This window comes from Leucoraja erinacea, chromosome 6, assembly GCF_028641065.1.
Source record: "Leucoraja erinacea ecotype New England chromosome 6, Leri_hhj_1, whole genome shotgun sequence".
Taxonomy (NCBI): Eukaryota; Metazoa; Chordata; class Chondrichthyes; order Rajiformes; family Rajidae; genus Leucoraja; species Leucoraja erinaceus.
The window spans coordinates 86740671-86759723 of record NC_073382.1 but is presented as its reverse complement, the minus strand read 5'-3'; the positions used below and the strand labels follow the sequence as shown (position 1 = coordinate 86759723).

Sequence of the window (19053 nt, the reverse complement as noted above, 5' to 3'; positions counted from 1 at the left end):
ATTGGTGCATGTGACAATAAATGTGAACTTGAACTAGTTATAAAATAAAGGCCTTCTACACAAAATACTTGAGTCTGGGCGGAATTCCATCTTTTCAAGAAAAAGGGAGGGAGGAAAAAGGTTTGAGAAGGGAGCTGGTGGGAGGTATCTAAAAAGAAAACGCATCAATCTTCAAAATTTTCAATTTATTGTAAAATACATATGCACGCAAAATGTTTTCAACATCTAGACTGCAGAAATAAGCCCAAGTAGCTATAGTTTTTGCAACACTGAACATAAAACAGGAACACGAAAGTGTGACTTAATCCATTGCATTTATATACCACAAAAGGTAACAATTCTGACAAAGTTCTTTCATAATTAATGAGAAAAAGTTAAAAGATTAAACGAGTGCAGGCTGGTTTCTCAAGTACTTATAGTTTTGAGGGCCAGTGCTGCATTGAACCTGTAGCTGAACAATTACAAGAAGTGTTCCCCACATTGTGTAGAAGGACCAATGAACTTGATACCTATTCAAAAGGCAAACACCAGCATCACCACAAATGGTCACTAATACTTGCACCAGGGGCTATCAATATGCCCTGTAATATTTTATTGCAAATGACATAAACGGAGCAACAAACATTCCCAACAAGCTTTACAATTTGAAAATAGATGCTATTCATTGCACTTCTAGTGTAAAGCTAATCGTTGTGGGAGAGAGTAAAAGACTCGGCAGTTCTTCAAAGCAGCACGTTGTACGTAGGGAGTGAGAAAGCAGAATCCCATTCCTATGACGTCAAGGCAGACTGATCTCCATGTTTATTTATTTATTTTTAAACATACAACTCCTTTCAGGGCGACCTCTGGAGAAATGAAGTGTGTGTGTGTGTGCATCTGCATGAGTGTGTGCGCGCATGCACACACCCATACACACACACACATATATATATATATTCCAGGTATGTTTGGATGCTTTTTCACCCACCTGGATTTTCCCTTTAAGTGTTTTCTCTTGAAACTTAAAAACAATAACTTTACATTTACTCAACATGAACGTGTCAACCTTTTTACAGCTGCATTATGCCGCTAACTACTCCCAATCAGAAAAAGTTTATCCAAAGAACCTGCATCGCGCCACACCATCCATCCCATTCTCACTTCCCCCCCCCCCATCTGACTTGAACACTAACTATTTACATAGGCAAGGATTCAGATATGGAGTCTTGTCCTGAAATCGACAAACTATACACCATCCATACAATCCTTTTAACCACAGACTGTCTTCATTGGACAGCAGAAGTGTCATAATGCTAAATAACACCCATTAAAATCAATAAGAAGCTCTCCGCCAGCAAGTGGAAGGAAGAGGTTTAACTAAATCAATCCCCACGTTCAAAGCAAGGGATAATGCCGCCCTGGCTATAACGATGGTCAACTAAGTGAAAAATATATAAATTAAGCACAATCTCTCCTTTACTGCTTGCATCACAAGTGCTGCCTGGGCTGCCAAGACAGAAAATACCTGTGCCGTTTAATTTTAAAACAAGCATGCTGTAAAGAACATTACAAAAGAATCATACCACATTACCAAATCTGTTTAAGCGGCTTACAAAATGGATCCGAGTTTTTTTTTTACACACACACACACACACACCGACACAATACAAATTTGACACTGATAAAAGGCAGTCTTTCGAAACACTCCAAAAGTTAAACTCGGGGATCGACAAATATTTCACAGAAATGGATTTCTAACACAATTATCAGTTGATAGGAAAGCAAGTAGCTATAAAACAACTGCATTTGTGACAAGGGACTGATTAATTAAAGCTTCATAGCCCTTGAACATAAAAAATGGAACACCTTTCTGCAACGGTGCATTAAATATACACAACCCACTCATGAAGTGAAGTTTTATATGACAGAAACAGGTTAATAAATTACACCATATAAATCGGAGTGGAATGTAAGAATCAACCAACCTACTGAAAAACACATCAAAAGGCCAATGTTCATCGAGTTGTCATTAAATTCTCCAGGACACCAGGAACATGAAAGAGAGCTCCCTCTTGTGGCCTGGCCTATAAGTGAACAGCACAAAGCAATAGACACAAAAAGCTGGAGTAACTCAGACGTCTGAAGATGGGTCTCAACCCAAAACGTTACCATTCCTCCTCTCCAGAGATGTTGCCTGCCCCCCTGGTTATTCCAGCTTTTTGAGTCTATCGTCGGTTTAAACCAGCATCTGCAGTTCCTTCTTACACAGCACAAAGCAATATTTGGTCCCAGGTTTAACATTTGTTCCTTCCTCGGCTACTTGAACTAGTAGCCACTGAAATGTTCAGAAAAGGGAGCCAGCCAGGCATTTAATACGAAGGTGAACATGCACCATGTTCAAACAAGATTAAATTCAAGGAAGGACACAAAATGCTGGAGTAACTCAGCTGATCATCCCTGGAGAATGTGGACAGGTGATGTTTTGGGTCTGGACTTTAAGAAGGGTCCCAGCATATTAAGTTATGTAGGAAGGAACTGCAGATGCTGGTTGATAGCGAAGATAGTCATAAATTGCTGGAGCAACTCAGCAGGTCAGGCAGCAGCAACTCTGGAGAAAAGGAATAGGTGATGTTGTGGGCCAGAAATCTTCTTCAGACTGGACTTTAATAAAGTCTGAAGAGGGGTTCCAACCCAAAACATAACATATTCCTTTTCTCCAGAGGTGCTGCCTGACCTGCTGAGTTAATCCAGTCTTTTGCTTTGATATTACTCATCTGAAGTTCCTGGTTTCTAAGGACAAAATTCAGGCATAACTGCTGCACTGGGTACTATTGTCTATGCCAATCGGTTCCAACACAAAAAACAGGTACAGGGACTCCCCAAAAAGGACACCTAAAAATATCATCCATTGTGGCTCCTTGAGCCTGATAGATTTGAAATTTAGCTGAATCCATCGCTCTCCGCCCTCAAATTCCCAGCAAAGAACAAACTGGTTTAATAGGAAAATACTCCAAAAATCCCTACATGTAGATATTAGATTGCCAGGGTGCCTGAAGATGCGACATCAGATAGGAACAAGTGCCGATCACTTTATACTCCAAAAAGATAGGATCAAATTACAGCTTGGTGTAAAATTAATCTTTTATTTTTGCCCTCCTCACTCTTTCCAAATATATGCTGTGATTTATTCCCACAAGCATCAGTAATTATCAACAAACGGGCCACGTGTTACCTAATGTGTACCCATGGGCTTTAAGCTAGAAGGGCTCACTACAAGTCACATGCTACCTCAATGTATACAACAGATTGTGAATAGGTCGACTGCCCAATTCCATTCCCACCCTTCCCCTTCATCCCAACCCTAAACCTACTACCTCTTCTTAGCCAGATCAGCAAGGAAGTTAATTACAATCGCAACTCTGCAAACCATGAGCAAATTGGGCTACATTGCACACTGCACTTGCTAATTGAAAGAGCGCAAAGAAAACTTAGCACAGGTCCCTTGATTCCAGAGCCTTTCTGGGTTATCCGTTTTACCGGACCAACCGAGGTCACGGCTTCTGAGAGGAGTCCAACGGTGCCGGAACCTTCCGCCTGGGCCACTGAGGAGCAAAGTCCGGCCTCGGAAGTCGGTCATGGGAACGGAGTTCCAGAGCCCCGGCCGCGGGGAGGGTGGGAGGCAAATTTGTTCTGTCGATCGGCTGCGGATGTCCCAACGAGGTTTGAGATTGGCCGCCTCACCGGCCGAGACGCTACTTTTATGGGAGGGGGGGGAGACTTCTGGAATGGGATTCCAAGTGAGCTCTCGTACATTTCGTCCGGATTAAAGGAGGCGTCGGTTCACCATTTGCCAGAAAATCGGTGACAGACCTGTATTTTAATTCACTGGGCCACTAAAATAGCAGTAACATCTTCCCCAGATGGAATTATATTTTAATTACAAAAAGGGAAAGGGTAATTTTCCAGATAACATTTTTCATTGAATTAAACTCTAATTAACTAACCTGCAATTTCAAAATATGACTATTACGTTAGTAAGTGCCGTTGTTCTCGCCCTCTCCCCAGACTTTTACAAATGCGCAGGATGTGCACATATATTGCTTACACATATATATTTAAGATAGGGAGCCAAGGGTATTTGTCTCAGTGATTATTTTTTATTCAATCTTTCAGCAGGTGGGGTGTTTTTGTCCCAGTATGAACTTCAATTAAAATACCTCAGTGTTAACAGCAGATTCCTCCCTCTCCTAAATGAGCCAGCTTCTTAAATCACAATGAATAGTAACACAATGAATAGATGATTATCGATGTTTCTCCACATCTCTCCCCATTGCCACCCCTCAGTCAAGAGACGGAGTTCATGGAAAACAAATAATTTAAAGTATTAGTAACTCTTGGTGGTCATGAGATGTGATCTATTCGATTTAAATGCAGTATTTTCTCCGGTGTTAAACGGATCTAGATTAAGTAGCCGGTTCTCATCTTTTAACCTTGATCGCGAGAATGGGCTGAATGTGTTGAGAGGTATGGGAAAAAAAAAACAAAACAAGTGAACTAGATTATTAATGAAACTAATAGCAAGACAAACCGCTGGAGTAACTCAGCGGGACAGTCAGCATCTCTGAATGGGTGATGTTTCGGGTTGAGATCCTTCTTCAGATTCGACCCTAAATGTCACCCAATCCTTCTTTCCAGAGATACTGTCTGTTCTGCTGAGTTACTCCAGCATTGTGTGTCTATAATCGGTGTAAACCAGCATCTGCAGTTCCTACACAAGGTATTCTAAATACATGATTATTAATAGTTTACTATTTAGAATACCTCATGCAGAGAGAAAAATAAAAATTCCCTGATTGGCTTCCAATACTGAAATTTAGCGATGACAGAAAAATAGTTGAATCATATGCACTGCTCAACTATTGATAGTGGGGAGGGAGCAGGGATTGGAAAGATGAAAGATCAGCTTGGTAACAAAATGTTTGCACCACAGCTCAGAACCCAATGTGGAGATCTGGTCATTTGTAGCACAAGCTCATGCAGAGTACCAGAGGAATGTCACACAGCCATACCCTCTCACACACCATGGCTCGAAGGCAAGTCAAGTTCAACGTCCAGGAGTGGGTAGACCCAGGCACAGATGCTGCACACTTAGAGTATTTCACACATACAAAAACATTGTTCATGCGTCAGGTTCAATTGTTTCGCCTGCATACCAACTTTTTAAAGAAACTTAACAATGGCGATCTCGGTGGAGACCGTTGCTAAAAAAAAACGCCCGGTGATCTTTTTAAATTATCCTAGGTCAGGCTTCACACATGGATGCGTCTTTGGCAAGATTCTCTCCGTTTTCTTTTGGCCCAGGGCAACGATGCTCAAAATTAGAGATAATTGAAGGTGGACGGAATGGCATGGCATGGAAAGGGAAGCCTTAAAGATAATGTGGGGGGTAAGGCAGAGGGAGGTTAAGTAAATATAACAATGAATGAAAGCACTCCAAAATTATCATACTCTCCTCATAATAAACATCTCTGAGAAACCCATGCAAGAGTCATCATTTAAACATGCCCAACCCGACTTGGTCACAGATTTAGATGCAGACTATTAAATTTACTCAAAGGGAGCACAGAAACATTTTATTGTACAGCTACTTCAGAACTATTTACATTACTTACACTAGAAATGTTCATTTCTGAATTTTCTTCTGAATTTTTAACTTCCAAAATCTTTATTCCTTCATCACTAACATCCTGAGTGCAAACACTCACACTGTCAACTTCCACCGTGCTGCCCACTGGTGGGGCGAGTGTTTCCACTGTCTCTGTGCAGTGCTCTACCTCCACCTCCACAGTCCCTGCATCTGAGTCGTGCTCCAATTCCACCGTGTCCACCACATCGGGTGCCAGGTGCGACTGCAACTCCAGTACGTTAGGTCCGGGGTGCTGGTGCATGTCACTGGCACCTGCGTCCGAATGGTCTGCGATCTCTGCAGCGCCAGGCGCAGGGTTTTGCTGGATCATCAGTGGGTGGTGTTGTATCCCTGCGACTGTAGCCTCTGGGTGGTGTTGGATCAGCACTATAGTGGTCCCCGGATGCTGGTGTATCTGGGCTGTCACGCACGCAGGATGCTGCTGTAACTCCAAAGCGGCAGGCTCAGAATTGTTCTGGACCACGCAGGCACTGGATTCCTCAGCGACGGGCTCAGGATAGTGCTGTATCGTCGCGGTCACAGGCTTGGGGTGGCTGGGAATTACTATGTCGCAGGGCTCCGAATGCTGTATCTCAGGGTTGGCAGACTCCAAGTGGAGCTGTGTCTCTGAAATGACTGCCTCTGAAGGGTGCTGGATTTCCACGGCGATGGGCTGAGGATGGTGTTGGATCTCTCCACTAGGAGGCTCGGGATCTTGGTGCATCTCTGTGGTGACCGATTCCGACTGGGGTTGGATTTCTGAGACTCCTGGCTCTGGGCATTGATGCATGGCTGCGTCATCTGGCTGCAACTTTGCCACCCCTGGGTCGAGAGGATGTTGCTCTTCTGCAGCCACAGGTTCCAGGCTGTGCTGCACATCTCCCTGTCCGGACTCTGGATGGCACAAAATCTCTGTTGTGACGGCTTCTGGTTGGTGTTGCAGTTCTATGGCATTGGGCTCCAGAGGTTGCTGCAAATCTGCGGTACTGGGCTCGGGGTACTGGTCCACCTGCATGACGCTCTCTCCTGCATGTTGGCTCAACTCTGCAGCACTGGTCTCAGGATGATGCATCTCCACCGTGCTGCCTTCAGGGTGATGCTGCAACTCCACGGTACCTCCGTGCATGTGCTGCAAGGTCACGTGGTGCGGCAGCTCCACGGTGCCTCCCTCCAGCGGCGCCTCAAATTCCACCGCCCTCATCTCCGAGTCGTGGCTCACCTCGACCACCACCTCCGGCTGGTGCTCCAGTTCCATGCCGTTCACCTCGGAGCCGTCCTGTATCTCAACACCGTTCACCTCCACCACTCTACCCCCCATGTGGTGCAGGACCTCGACGCTGCTTCCCACCGGCTGCCCAGCCTCCTGCGGATGGTGCTGCAATTCCACGCCGGCTTCCGTCGGGTGCTGGGTGAGGATCATAGTGCCGCCGACGGGAAGCTGCTGAAGCTCCACGGTGCTCCCCTCCGCGTGCTGGGCCACCTCAATGACATTCTTGCTTGCATCGCAGGCCTCCAGGATGGTTCCCGACGACTGGTGGTGCAACACTATCCCGCTCACCAGGGTGTGACTCGCCACCTCAATGCAGTCACCGTCGACAGCATACAGTGGACCGGTGTCCGTGGCCAAACTGTTTATTTCCACCTGGCTCCCGTCGCCATTGTTCACTTCCACGCTATCCAAATCTGTCATGTGAGCCAACTGCATTTTCTCCGGGTACAGCTTCGCATAGGTATCGACCATCAAGTCATAATCATGTTTGGTGTCGTAATTAATGTGGATCAGTGCCAGGCTGCTGGTTCTTTCCTCGACTGGAGTGACTTTCAAGTAGGCTTTGAGTCGCCTCCTTCCAATGTCACACTTGTCCGTCTCCAGCTTAATGATGGGAAGGTTGGAGATGATTTTCAGCAAAGTGTAGACGTTGGGAAAGAACTTGATGTCTGGGTGACGAAGGGTATCAGATATAGTGCTGGGCAGCTTGACATCTCGGCTGCGGTGCTTCCATTTGATCTTCCAGCAGTGCAACTCCGCGGAAAGGGTATCAGGGTTTGGGAGATCGTCTTTATACAAGTCAGCCATGTTTTCCTCACCCGTGTTATACTTGAGCTGTGCCATTACAGAGGGCACCAATGACAGGCACTTGAGGGCCCTTAACTGCTGCTCAGAGAACATGTCCTCGATTTCTAAAATAATGTGATCCAGAAATGGTGCGGTGATGGCTTCTTTGTAGTAATTTTCTGGAGTCTCGTCAGATATCTCTCCACTCTGGGGCTGCCTACGGCACCTCCACGGCAACTTCAATTCGATCCCCATTTTGAGGGACAGGTTGGTGGCTTCCTCCAGCCAGAACTCGTGGTACACTTCAATGTTGTCTCTCATCTCGTTCAACGAGTGGAGGACGGCAGTCAGAGTGCTGGAGGCAGCGTAGGTGTCCGAAGCCTGAGCCTGGAGGTTTTTGCCGAAGGCCCGTGTGTAAGAGAGGACGTTCTTCAAGACCATGAGAGAGACAATGATCTCGAAGTCTCGCATGGCGGATGACAACATGCTGGCTTGTGTTGCTATCTCCGAGTTCCACCGGCTGCACGTGTCATAGCTGATCTCATCCAGGCATGTCACCAACACCTCGTAAAGATCTGCCAGGATCTCAAAAGTGTCGTGCCTTTCGTACCAGTTGTTGAGGAAGAGCTTTTTCAGCTCTTTTGCCTTTTCCTCGTTCGTTTGGAAGGCGCCATCGACGGTGACTTCAAAAACCTTCTGGAGCTGGGATGATAGACTGAAAAACGACACTATGTTCTCCATCACGTTCAGCAACATGTTGATACCAAAAATCAAGCTGGACTTTGCCATCCATATATTCAGTGGGTACGAGGAGCAGGGGGTGCACAATGCCTTTGGACAATGTTGTAGGATGCTTGCCGAGACCACTTGCTTCTTGTAAGACATAGTCCCAGAGCCGCTGTAAGCTTGTCCGCGACAATAGTACATATTCAGCCCCCATTTCTCCGTGAGGGTTTCATGCATCCGACTTGCTAAAAACACCCCGTCTAGCTCACAGGGTATGAACCCAACAAACTCTTGCCTCAGGGAGTCGGATTCATCTACAAACCTAATGAGCAGAGAGACGTTGTCAACCCCAGCTATGTTGATCACCTCATCGGTTATGATTGAGAAGAAGTTGCTGTCGCGGACTTCTCTCAGGACCTCCTCCCGAATGCACATCTCACAGATGTCCAAGAGGTCCTTCTGCAAGGACTTTGGGCAATACACTGCGTTCACTGCAGTCGTCTCAAACCTCTTCCGTAGGATCTCGTCGCCTGCATTCATTCTGAATTCCAGCAGCGCTTGGATGTTATCTGGAGAATTGCACAAATGACTCACGTTTTCAGTGCCAGATCCTCCCAGGGGAACGTTTTGCCGCCCCAACAGCAGTAGAGTTTCAAATAAAACTTTGAGAAATTCTTTATTCCCTTTCTCTTCAGGCGTCAGGCTCAAAGACTCTTGCAGAAGAGTAGATCCCTCAAGGCCTTCTGTCGCACCCTCCAGAGCAGATTTCTCCAGTTCGTTGGCCGACTCCTGCTTGCATTGTAGTCCTCTCAAGACATCACCATCAGCTTAAAGATTAAAAAGAGATGTGAAACCTTTAATGCAAACGTGTGAAAGAGGAGCAGGCCGAGATCACTCAGAACCAAAGCCAGCTCCACCATTTAATGAAATCACAGCTGATATGATTGCAACCACTTACAAACTCCTGTACACCTCTGCAAAAATCTCTACCTTAAAAATATTCAGATTCAGCTTCCACTATTCTTTGGGGAAGAATGCAAAAAGTTACCTGAAAGAACCCATTTCCTTCATTTATCAGTCTGAAGACCCAAGAGGTACCTGTCCATTACCACCAGAGATGCTGCCTGATCCGCTGAGTTTCTCCAGCACTGCTTTACTGAAGACTCCAGCATCTGCAGTTTCTTGTGTCTCCCTCATCCCATGCCTTTTTATTTTACCGGCAAATTTCCACATTTTCATACATTAAATTCCATTTGCCGACTTACTGGACCTGTATCCTTTTTTTTATTAATCAATATATCATTTGGGAACAAAAAATAAGTTAGGCAAACACTTCACGGGCCTATAAAAAATGTTTTTTAACATGACTCGAGGTACTCATCCAGTTTCATGTAAAACTAAGAAAGACACAAAATGCTGGAGGAACTCAACGGGACAGGCAACATATCTGGAGAGAAAGAACGGGTGACATTTCGGGTCTCGACACTTCATCAATAAAAAACGCTATCTCTCGTTTCCCTGTGCCGTGACTTTCAGTCTCAAGGAGAGTCTACACCAAAAAGTCACCCATTCCTTCTCTCCAGAGATGCTGCCTGTCCCGCTGAGTTCCTCCAGCATTTTATGTCTATCACTGATTTAAACTAGCATCTGCAGTTCTTTCCTACTTATTAAACATATAAGATTGTTAAGGGCTTGAACACACTAGAGGCAGGAAACATGTTACCGATGTTGGGGGAGTCCAGAACCAGGGGCCATAGTTTAAGAATAAGGAGTAAGCCATTTAGAACGGAGACGAGGAAACACTTTTTCTCACAGAGTGGTGAGTGTGGAATTCTCTGCCTCAGAGGGCGGTGGAGGCGGGTTCTCTGGATGCTTTCAAGAGAGAGCTAGGTAGGGCTCTTAAAAATAGCGGAGTCAGGGGATATGGGGAGAAGGCTGGAACGGGGTACTGACTGGGGATGATCAGCCATGATCATATTGAATGGCGGTTCTGGCTCGAAGGGGCAAATGGCCTACTCCTGCACCTATTGTCTATAAACTAATTTAGGGAGGATCGGGGGTGGGGGAAGGGTTGTACAATTGCGCAATTACCAAACTCAATTACATTTCTTCTATAATGTTGATTTCTGTCAACCTTAAGTTCAAAACTCAAAAAATTAATGTAACAATGCCATGATTGCGCTGAAAGGAAATGGCCAAAGACAGAACGAACGGCTATTGTTTCAATGATGTGAAATAATGTGCAGTTCAAAAATCACAGGATGTTCCAAAAATCAAAACTACAGGAAGGTCTTTGGTTCCATTTTGCACACTTAAATGTCAACAAATATTTAAAAGGACTGAAGAAACTATAATATGGGGGATTTGTGAATTCATCCATTAAATTCTCCACACGATTGATGCTAAGTCATGAGATATAATCAAGACCAGGAGAAAATTACCCATACAGATGTGACAAGTCAGTGGCATTGAAGAGGCTTTTGGGATAGGCATATGGAAATGCAGGGAATGGGGCGATATGGATTATATGCAGGTAGGTAAGAGTTGATCATGGACTCGTGTTCGTCAGATATTATGACATAAAGGGCCTATTCCTGTTCTGTACTATTCTATCCATCACATAGAAAGCACAGGCTATGGAGATGGAGATCAGGCAGGGACTAGTCAAGGGCACTGATTAGTTCAGTGATCTTACAGCGGCTGAGCAGGATCAAGGAGCGATTGCTGCTGCTCTGTTATATACTTTTTAATAAACCACCATCATCACTGAATCAAAGCCATGTACGTATTCATTATAAATTAGCAACTGAAACAGGGTAAGCTTATTTAAATTGTGCATTAGCTCCACACAGGCAGCAATAAAATTAATGGCACATGCAAATTTAAAGATTTTGACCAATTTTTTAATTTTTGGATATGGTACTTCTGGTACGTTTTCGCAATTATTTAGTTACTTTTTAGCAATTATTCCTGACGTGAATACTGCAAAGTAATGCCTGGAATACTAAATTTAACTAAGAACAACAAATTAATGAGTTCATATCACTGAAAGATCAACACAAAAATCAATGGCAGAATTATACGCGTATGGAATGGTCAGCCAGGTATGTTCAGTAGAAGGAAAAATAATAGAATAAATTTAAGATCAAGAAACAAATGTCACATTAGCAGTCTGACATTCTAGAAGATATTCAGACAGAGCACACAGTCTCCATGTTCAGTAATTATCCAGTGTGACCTGCTATATTAAAAAAGGTAGTAAGATTTAGAGTTAAGGGCCAGTCACATTTACGCGATTTTTTTTGGCGACTTACCGGCACCAGTCGTAGTCGCAGCAGCCCGCCAAAAATTTTCAACTTGTTGAAAATCCAGCGGCGACCAGAAAAATGTACGACTCTTTGGGCGACAACTCACGACCATACAGGCGTCACCAGGATCTGGGGGACCTTGTACATCAGTCTATGAAAGTAAGCATGCAGGTACAGCAGGCAGTGAAGAAAGCGAATGGCATGTTGGCCTTTATAACAAGAGGAATCGAATATAGGAACAAAGAGGTCCTTCTGCAGTTGTACAGAGCCCTAGTGAGACCACACCTGGAGTATTGTGTGCAGTTTTGGTCCCCTAATTTGAGGAAGGACATTCTTGATATTGAGAGAGTGCAGCATAGGTTTACAAGGTTAATTCCCGGGATGGCGGGACTGTCATATGCTGAGAGAATGGAGCAGCTGGGTTGTACACTCTGGAGTTTAGAAGGATGAGAGTGTATCTCATTAAAACTTATAAGATTGTTAAGGGCTTGGACACGCTAGAGGCAGGAAACATGTTCCCGGTGTTGGGGGAGTCCAGAACCAGGGGCCACAGTTTAAGAATAAGGAATAAGCCATTTAGAACGGAGATGAGGAAACACATTTTCTCACAGAGAGTGGTGAGTCTGTGGAATTTTCTGCCTCAAAGGGCGGAGGAGGCAGGTTCTCTGGATGCTTTGAACAGAGAGCTAGATAGGGCTCTTAAAAATAGTGGAGTCAGGGGATATGGGGAGAAGGCATGAATGGGGTACTGATTGGGAATGATCTGCCATGATCACATTGAATGGCGGTGCTGGCTTTAAGGGCCGAATGGCCTACTCCTGCACCTATTGTCTAGGTTACTATACTGGACTCAAACCTCCAAATTTTGTTTAACATAAAAACAGTCACAAAATAAATGCATATTTTTATGGCTCTGTCATGGGTTATCAGGAACGAACCTGAAACACAGGTAAATTTAGTTTAGTTTATTATTGTCACCTGTACCGAGATACAGTGAAAAGCTGCGTAGGAAAGAACTGCAGATACTGGATTAAATCAAAGGTACACACGTAATGCTGGAGTAACTCAGCGGGACAGGCAGCATCTCCGGAGAGAAGGAATGGGTGATGTTTCTGGTCGAGACCCTTCTTCAGACTGACAATAGGTGCAGGAGTAGGCAATTCGGCCCTTCGTTCCAGCACCGCCATTCAATGTGATCATGGCTGATCATCCCCAATCAGTACCCCCCCCCCCCCCCTTCTCCCCATATCTCCTGACCCTGCTATTTTTACGAGCCCTATCTAGCTCTCTCTTGAAGGCATCCAGAGAACCTGCCTCCATTGCCCTCTGAGGCAGAGAATTCCACAGACTTACCACTTTCTGTGAGAAAAAGAGTTTCCTCGTCTCCGTTCTAAATGGCTTACTCCTCATTCTTAAACTGTGGCCCCTGGTTCTGGTCTCCCCCAACACCGGGAACATGTTTCCTGCCTCTAGCGTGTCCAAGCCCTTAACAATCTTATATGTTTCAATGAGATGCCCTCTCATCCTTCTAAACTCCAGAGTGTATAAGCCCAGCTGCTCTATTCTCTCAGCATATGACAGTCCCGCCATGCTGGGAATTAATCTTGTAAACCTACGCTGCACTCCCTCAATAGCAAGAATGTCCTTCCTCAAATTAGGGGACCAAAACTGCACACAATACTCCAGGTGTGGTCTCACTATGGCTCTGTACAACTGCAGAAGGACCTCTTTCATCCTATATTCGATCACTTGTTATCGCTTTCTTCACTGCCTGCATGCTTACTTTCATAGACTGATGTACAAGGACCCCCAGATCCCGTTGTACTTTCCCTTTTCCCAACAGCAAAAAGCTTTTTTGGTGCATGCTATGCAGTCAGCAAAAAGACTATATTGTCAAGCTTGAAAGGGCTCAGAAAAGATTTCCAAGGATGTTGACAGGACTAGAGGGTGTGAGCTACAGGGAGAGGTTGAGTAGGCTGGGTCTCTATTCCATAGAGACGCAGGAGGGTGAGGGGAGATCTCATAGAGGTGTACAAAATCATGAGAGGAATAGATCGGGTAGATGCACAGAGTCTCTTGCCCATAGTAGGGGAATCGAGGACAAGAGGACATAGGTTAGGTGAAGGGGAAAAGATTTAATAGGAATCCAAGGGGTAACTTCTTCCACACAAAGGGTGGTGGTTGTATGGAACAAGCTGCCAGAAGAGGTATTTGAGCAGAGCTGTCAAGTTTTGTCAGAGCATTTCAGTATTGTAGTACCTGAAAATCAGTATTTTGCTGAGGAAATCAATATATTTTACAGTGCCATTTTGCTGAAATAAATGTTGTTTTTTATGTCCGGTCATACCCATGTAATAGTACGACAATGCATAGCTTTGCTACCAATTGACAAGTCTTCTAAGCACCTTACTGGACAGTGTATTCATTGCCATCTCTTTGTATACGTCTGTTTGAACGGCTGCTTCCTGCTTTTAGCACCAGATGATGATGAAGAAGCCATTTTGGAAGCCTCCCTCTCCCTCCCTCACTCTCTCTCGCCCTCCTTCCTCTCTTTCCCTCCCTCTCCCTACTCCCCCTTTCCCTCCCTCCCTCCCTCCCCGAAGTCTGTGACCCATAGCGCTGTGGCTATAACGCTATGTGTAAAGCCCATAGCGCTAGGTGTAAAGTGCTCCAGCAGGTAGTGCTATAATTAGAACCCATAACACTAAACTGACAGCGCTGTTTAAATCTGTAGCGGGACAGGCAGATCAAAGCTTACAAAAATAATCATCCCGATCTTGAAATTTAAAATACCAATAGATTTAATCTGCTATAATTTTTAGAGTTACAGTATGACTTTTTATATCCTTGCATTTTTTAAGCAGCAAGATGAAACGGGTCAATTTTTTAAAAATCCGTATTTTACAAAGCAAGTCCGTACATCCATATTCTTATCGCATTTCCGTACAAAATATGGAAAATCTGTACTACTTGGCAGCTCTGTTTGAGGCTGAGACTATCCCATCGTTTAAGAAACAGTCAGACAGGGACGTGGATAAGACAGGTTTAGAAGGTTTTGGACCAAGCACAGGCAAGTGGGACTAGTGTAACTGGGACATTAACCAACGTGGGCAAGTTGTGCCGAAGGGCCTGTTTCCATACTGTAACACTCGATGACTCTCTATGACTATACATGATTACAATCAAGCCGTCTACAGTGTATAGATACAGGATAAAGGGAATAACGTTTAGTGCAATAACAGAGTTGCAGAAAATTGCAAAGGCAGTAGATCTTAAACTCGTAAATTAGCCTACCACAAGAAGATGATACAAAAGTGAGTGGTTTTGCAGATAGTGAAGATGGTTGTGAAAGATTGCATCAGGATCAAGATCGATTGCCAGGTGGGCTGAAGAATGGTTGATGGCATTTAATAGAGAAGTGCGAGGTGTTGCATTTTGGGACATCTCACAAGGGCAGGACCTACACAGTAAATGGTAGGCCTCTGGGGAGTGTTGTAAACCAGAGGGGTCTAGGAGTACAGGTGCATGGTTCCTTAAAGGTCGAGTCACAGGTAGCTAAGGTGGTCAAAAAGGCTTTTAGCACATTGGCTTCATCAGTATTGAGTATAGAAGTTGGAGGTCATGTTGCAGTTGTATAAGATATTGGTAAGACTGCATTTAGAATATTGTGTTCAGCTCTGGGCACCATGTTACAGGAAAGATATTGTCAAGCTTGAAAGGTTCAGAAAAGATTTACGAGGGTGTTGCAAGGACTAGAGGGTGTGTCATAGGGAGAGGTTGAGTATGCTAGGTCTCTATTCCTTGGAGCACAGGAGGATGAAGGGTGATCTTAAAGAGATGTACAAAATCATGAGAGAAATAGATTGGGTAGATGAACAGTCTCTTGCCCAGAGTAGGGGAATCGAGGACCAGAGGACATTGGTTCAAGGTGAAAAGGGAAAAGATTTAATAGGAATCCTATGGGTAACTTTTTCACACAAAGTGTGGTGGGTGTATGGAACAAGCTGCCAGAGGAGGCAGTTGAGGCTGGGACCATCCCATCATTTAAGAAACAGTTAGCCTGGTATATGGATAGGACAGGTTTGGAGAGATATGGACCAAGTGCAGGCAGGTGGGACTAGTGTAGCTGGGATATGTTGGCCGGTGTGGACAAGTAGGGCCGAAGGGCCTGTTTCCACACTGTATCATTCTATAACTAACTCTAGCTCCAGTAACATTTGTTGAAAATGTTTATAATCCAGAGTGTTTTAGTGTCATATGTCCCAGATCGAGCAATTAAATTCTTTTTTGCAGAGCATATGTAATAAAATAAACGAGACAAATAATTGTCTGTGTATGTGTTATTTTTATTTATATATGTGTATGCACACACAGACACATCCAAGATGGTGCCCAACCCAGGCGACTATTTGCCTGCAAGCCACAGAAGTAGATCTACAAACTCATATTACAATCGCTCCACACTTTTAAATCTCTATTCCTATAGCAACATTTCTTACTTTAACCATGATATTCCCTTGTCATTAATCTACACGCTGCTAATGGCTTGATTGCAATCAAGTATTGTCTTTCTGCTGACTGCATAGCACGCAAGAAAAGCTTTTCATGTGCACCTTGGTGGTGCATGTGACAATAAAGGAAACTGAAACACAGACATACACAAATCAACAATAATAGTGCAAAAGACAAAACCAATGCCCCCCAAGTCTATGTAGTTACTATATAGTTATCCCCATTACTGCTTGGGATATACACCTTCATCCCACAATGTGGTACTTACTTCTTGGTGCCTTCACCCTCAACAGATCTTCCTCAGTCTGCAACAAGGGAGGATAAAGACATTTGTTACCATAACAAGTTTAAATATTCAATTTATAAGATGCCTCTTAAACGCTGATCATCATTGCAAACGACATTGAGATAATAACTTACCAGCTCTTTTATCATCTTATGCTTTCTGTGTTTGCCTTCAGGTTTATTGAGATGACTTGTCAAGTCAAACAAGGTTGGCACAGCATTATCCTTGAGGACTGTTCTGTAAGGGCTCTAGAAGAAAAGTGTATGATATTAAATGTTTCATTTTGATGTCAAACACCTTATTTAAGTCAGTTTATATTTCTCACTTTCTCCATTCGTTTATCACAAGCTCCCACAGCCTCAGTTTTTCATTTTGCTGCCCGATCAAAAACTATAAGTTATTCAATTGCTGCAGACACCTCATAATAAGAGCTTTTAATTTTTCAGATGTGATGAAAACAGAACTTTTTTTTAAACTTGCAGCAGCAGAACAGATCAGTAAACAGTACTTACAGATGCAACAATAAACAAAAGAAACTTCAATAATCTTTAAAAAAAAAACCCACAGTTAGTGCAAAACAAAAGCCCAACATTCTAGTGCAACCAAGACAGTTTGTGGTTAATTGGCATTTGTAGTGTTGAAGAGTTCAAGAGTCTGATCGTTGTTGTGAAGAAGCTGGTCCTGAACCTGGAGGTCTGACATTTTAGATCCCGAGATGCATTAATATTTGTCAAAATAATATACTAACTTTACCTTGATACTAGTATCTCTTCACATATACCCAAGTGTGGAAAGTTTTGACTGATGCAAGATGAACTAAGCAGCTTTTGAATGGATACAGAAAGCAAGCAAAAGGAGTGGAAGGAAGAACTCAGATTAAAGACCAACAATTTGTCATAATACCATAAGACATAGGAGCAGAATTAGGCCAATTGGCCTATTGAGACTGCTCCACCTCGCGACCATTTTTGATCTATTCTTCCTTCTCAACCCCATTCTCCTACCTTAACATCTCCTACCCTGTAACATTTGATGCCCTTACTAATGAACTTTACAACGAAAAAGTGAAGCTATAATAGGAGCTGTCATCTTCCTAAATGTTGTAGATCGCAAAATAGTTTGCGCAACACGGCAAATGTAAAGTAGATAAGGGAAAACTAATGAATGTGGGGTTTTGGCGTTTTGGAAGATCATTGATAAAAGTCCCATGCTTGTGGTCCCTGTGAAAAATTAAAGCACAAGATTAAAGACAATATACTGGTTTGCAATTTAAAAAAATGGCTACAGACAGGAAAAAAACAGGGATAAAAAGCAATTATTTGGAATAGCAAGTATGGCTTCTTTGCTACCACAATGGAAATGAGTGCTTTGGGGCACAGCTTTTCCACAACATGCATCAACAATTTGGATGAGGGAACTGGAACTAATACCTTTAGTTTGTCAAACCACACAAAACATTTAGGAAGGGAAATTGAAAGGATGCAAATAGACTTCAAGGCAATTTAAATAAGTTGAGTAGATATGCAAAATACATCTGGCCCCAAAGAATGATGGAGGTGGCTAAAAACACCAAATAGCTTACTCCTGTTCCTATTATCTATGATGCTGATCATAATGCGCAGAGTCTCTTACCCAGAGAAGGTGACTCGAGAACAAATGTTTAAGGTGATGGGGAAAAGATTTAACAGGAATCTGAGGGGTAACCTTGCCACACAAAAGGTGGTGGGAGTACAGAACGAGCTGCCATAGGAGGTGGTTGAGGCAGGGACTATCCCAACGTTTAAGAAATAGTTAAGACAGGTACATGGATAGGACAGGTTTGGAGGGATATGTCCAATTGCAGGGGACTAGTGTAGCTGAGACACGTTAGCCAGTGTGGGAAAGTTGGGCTGAAGGGCCTGTTTCCACACTATCATTCTGTGACTCTATAACACTGAAATACCAAGGTAAACTGTATTATTCCCTCTGTCGAGCACACTTTCTCACTCGCTGTCATTCTCTGCTCAATCTGGTCACTAACTTAAACCTAAAGAATAGATAATTTATTGTATTTGTGGTCAACATCATAGCTACATTAGGAAATAAATGCAAAGTGTTTTATTTGTTATTCCAAAGGACACAGGACAAAATTGGATGAATTGCAATATGATGTTCTTATGCTTCTATCACAACAGTAAAGCCAAAAAAGTATGAGAAAATCGTGCAGCCCTCCAAAGAAAATACTGCCTGATCTTTTTTTTTTAAATTTCTGCAACCTTATTGACTTCCTGCTGACAGATCAGAAGAGAGCACACAAAAGTAGTAAATAAGATCTGGACTTCAACACCTTTATTAGTTCTACAATTTATTCGAAGTACTGCAAACCCTCATACTAACGGACCACGGGAGGGGGTGGGGGGGGGTGTGGGTAGTGGGAAATCGTGTCCGTTGTTGCCGATTGTCCGATGTGCGTGTGGGGGATAAATAATAACAAGTTGAACCTAAGGCTGGATAAGAAGAA

The 19053-nt window shown here is 43.6% G+C and overlaps 1 protein-coding gene across 1 annotated transcript in view; it reads right to left on the bottom strand.

Annotated features, from left to right (window-relative positions):
- Window positions 1–1620: 1620 nt before the first annotated feature.
- Window positions 1621–19053, bottom strand: part of LOC129698399 (52 kDa repressor of the inhibitor of the protein kinase-like) — a 30148-nt gene continuing 12715 nt past the window's right edge. The window contains exons 3-5 of the mRNA XM_055637541.1: window positions 16688–16801; window positions 16536–16572; window positions 1621–9274 (exon numbers count right to left, since the gene is read on the bottom strand). Coding sequence (XP_055493516.1) covers window positions 5613–9274; window positions 16536–16572; window positions 16688–16801 — 3813 coding nt within the window. The 3' untranslated portion in view covers window positions 1621–5612. The remainder of the gene's footprint in view (window positions 9275–16535; window positions 16573–16687; window positions 16802–19053) is intronic.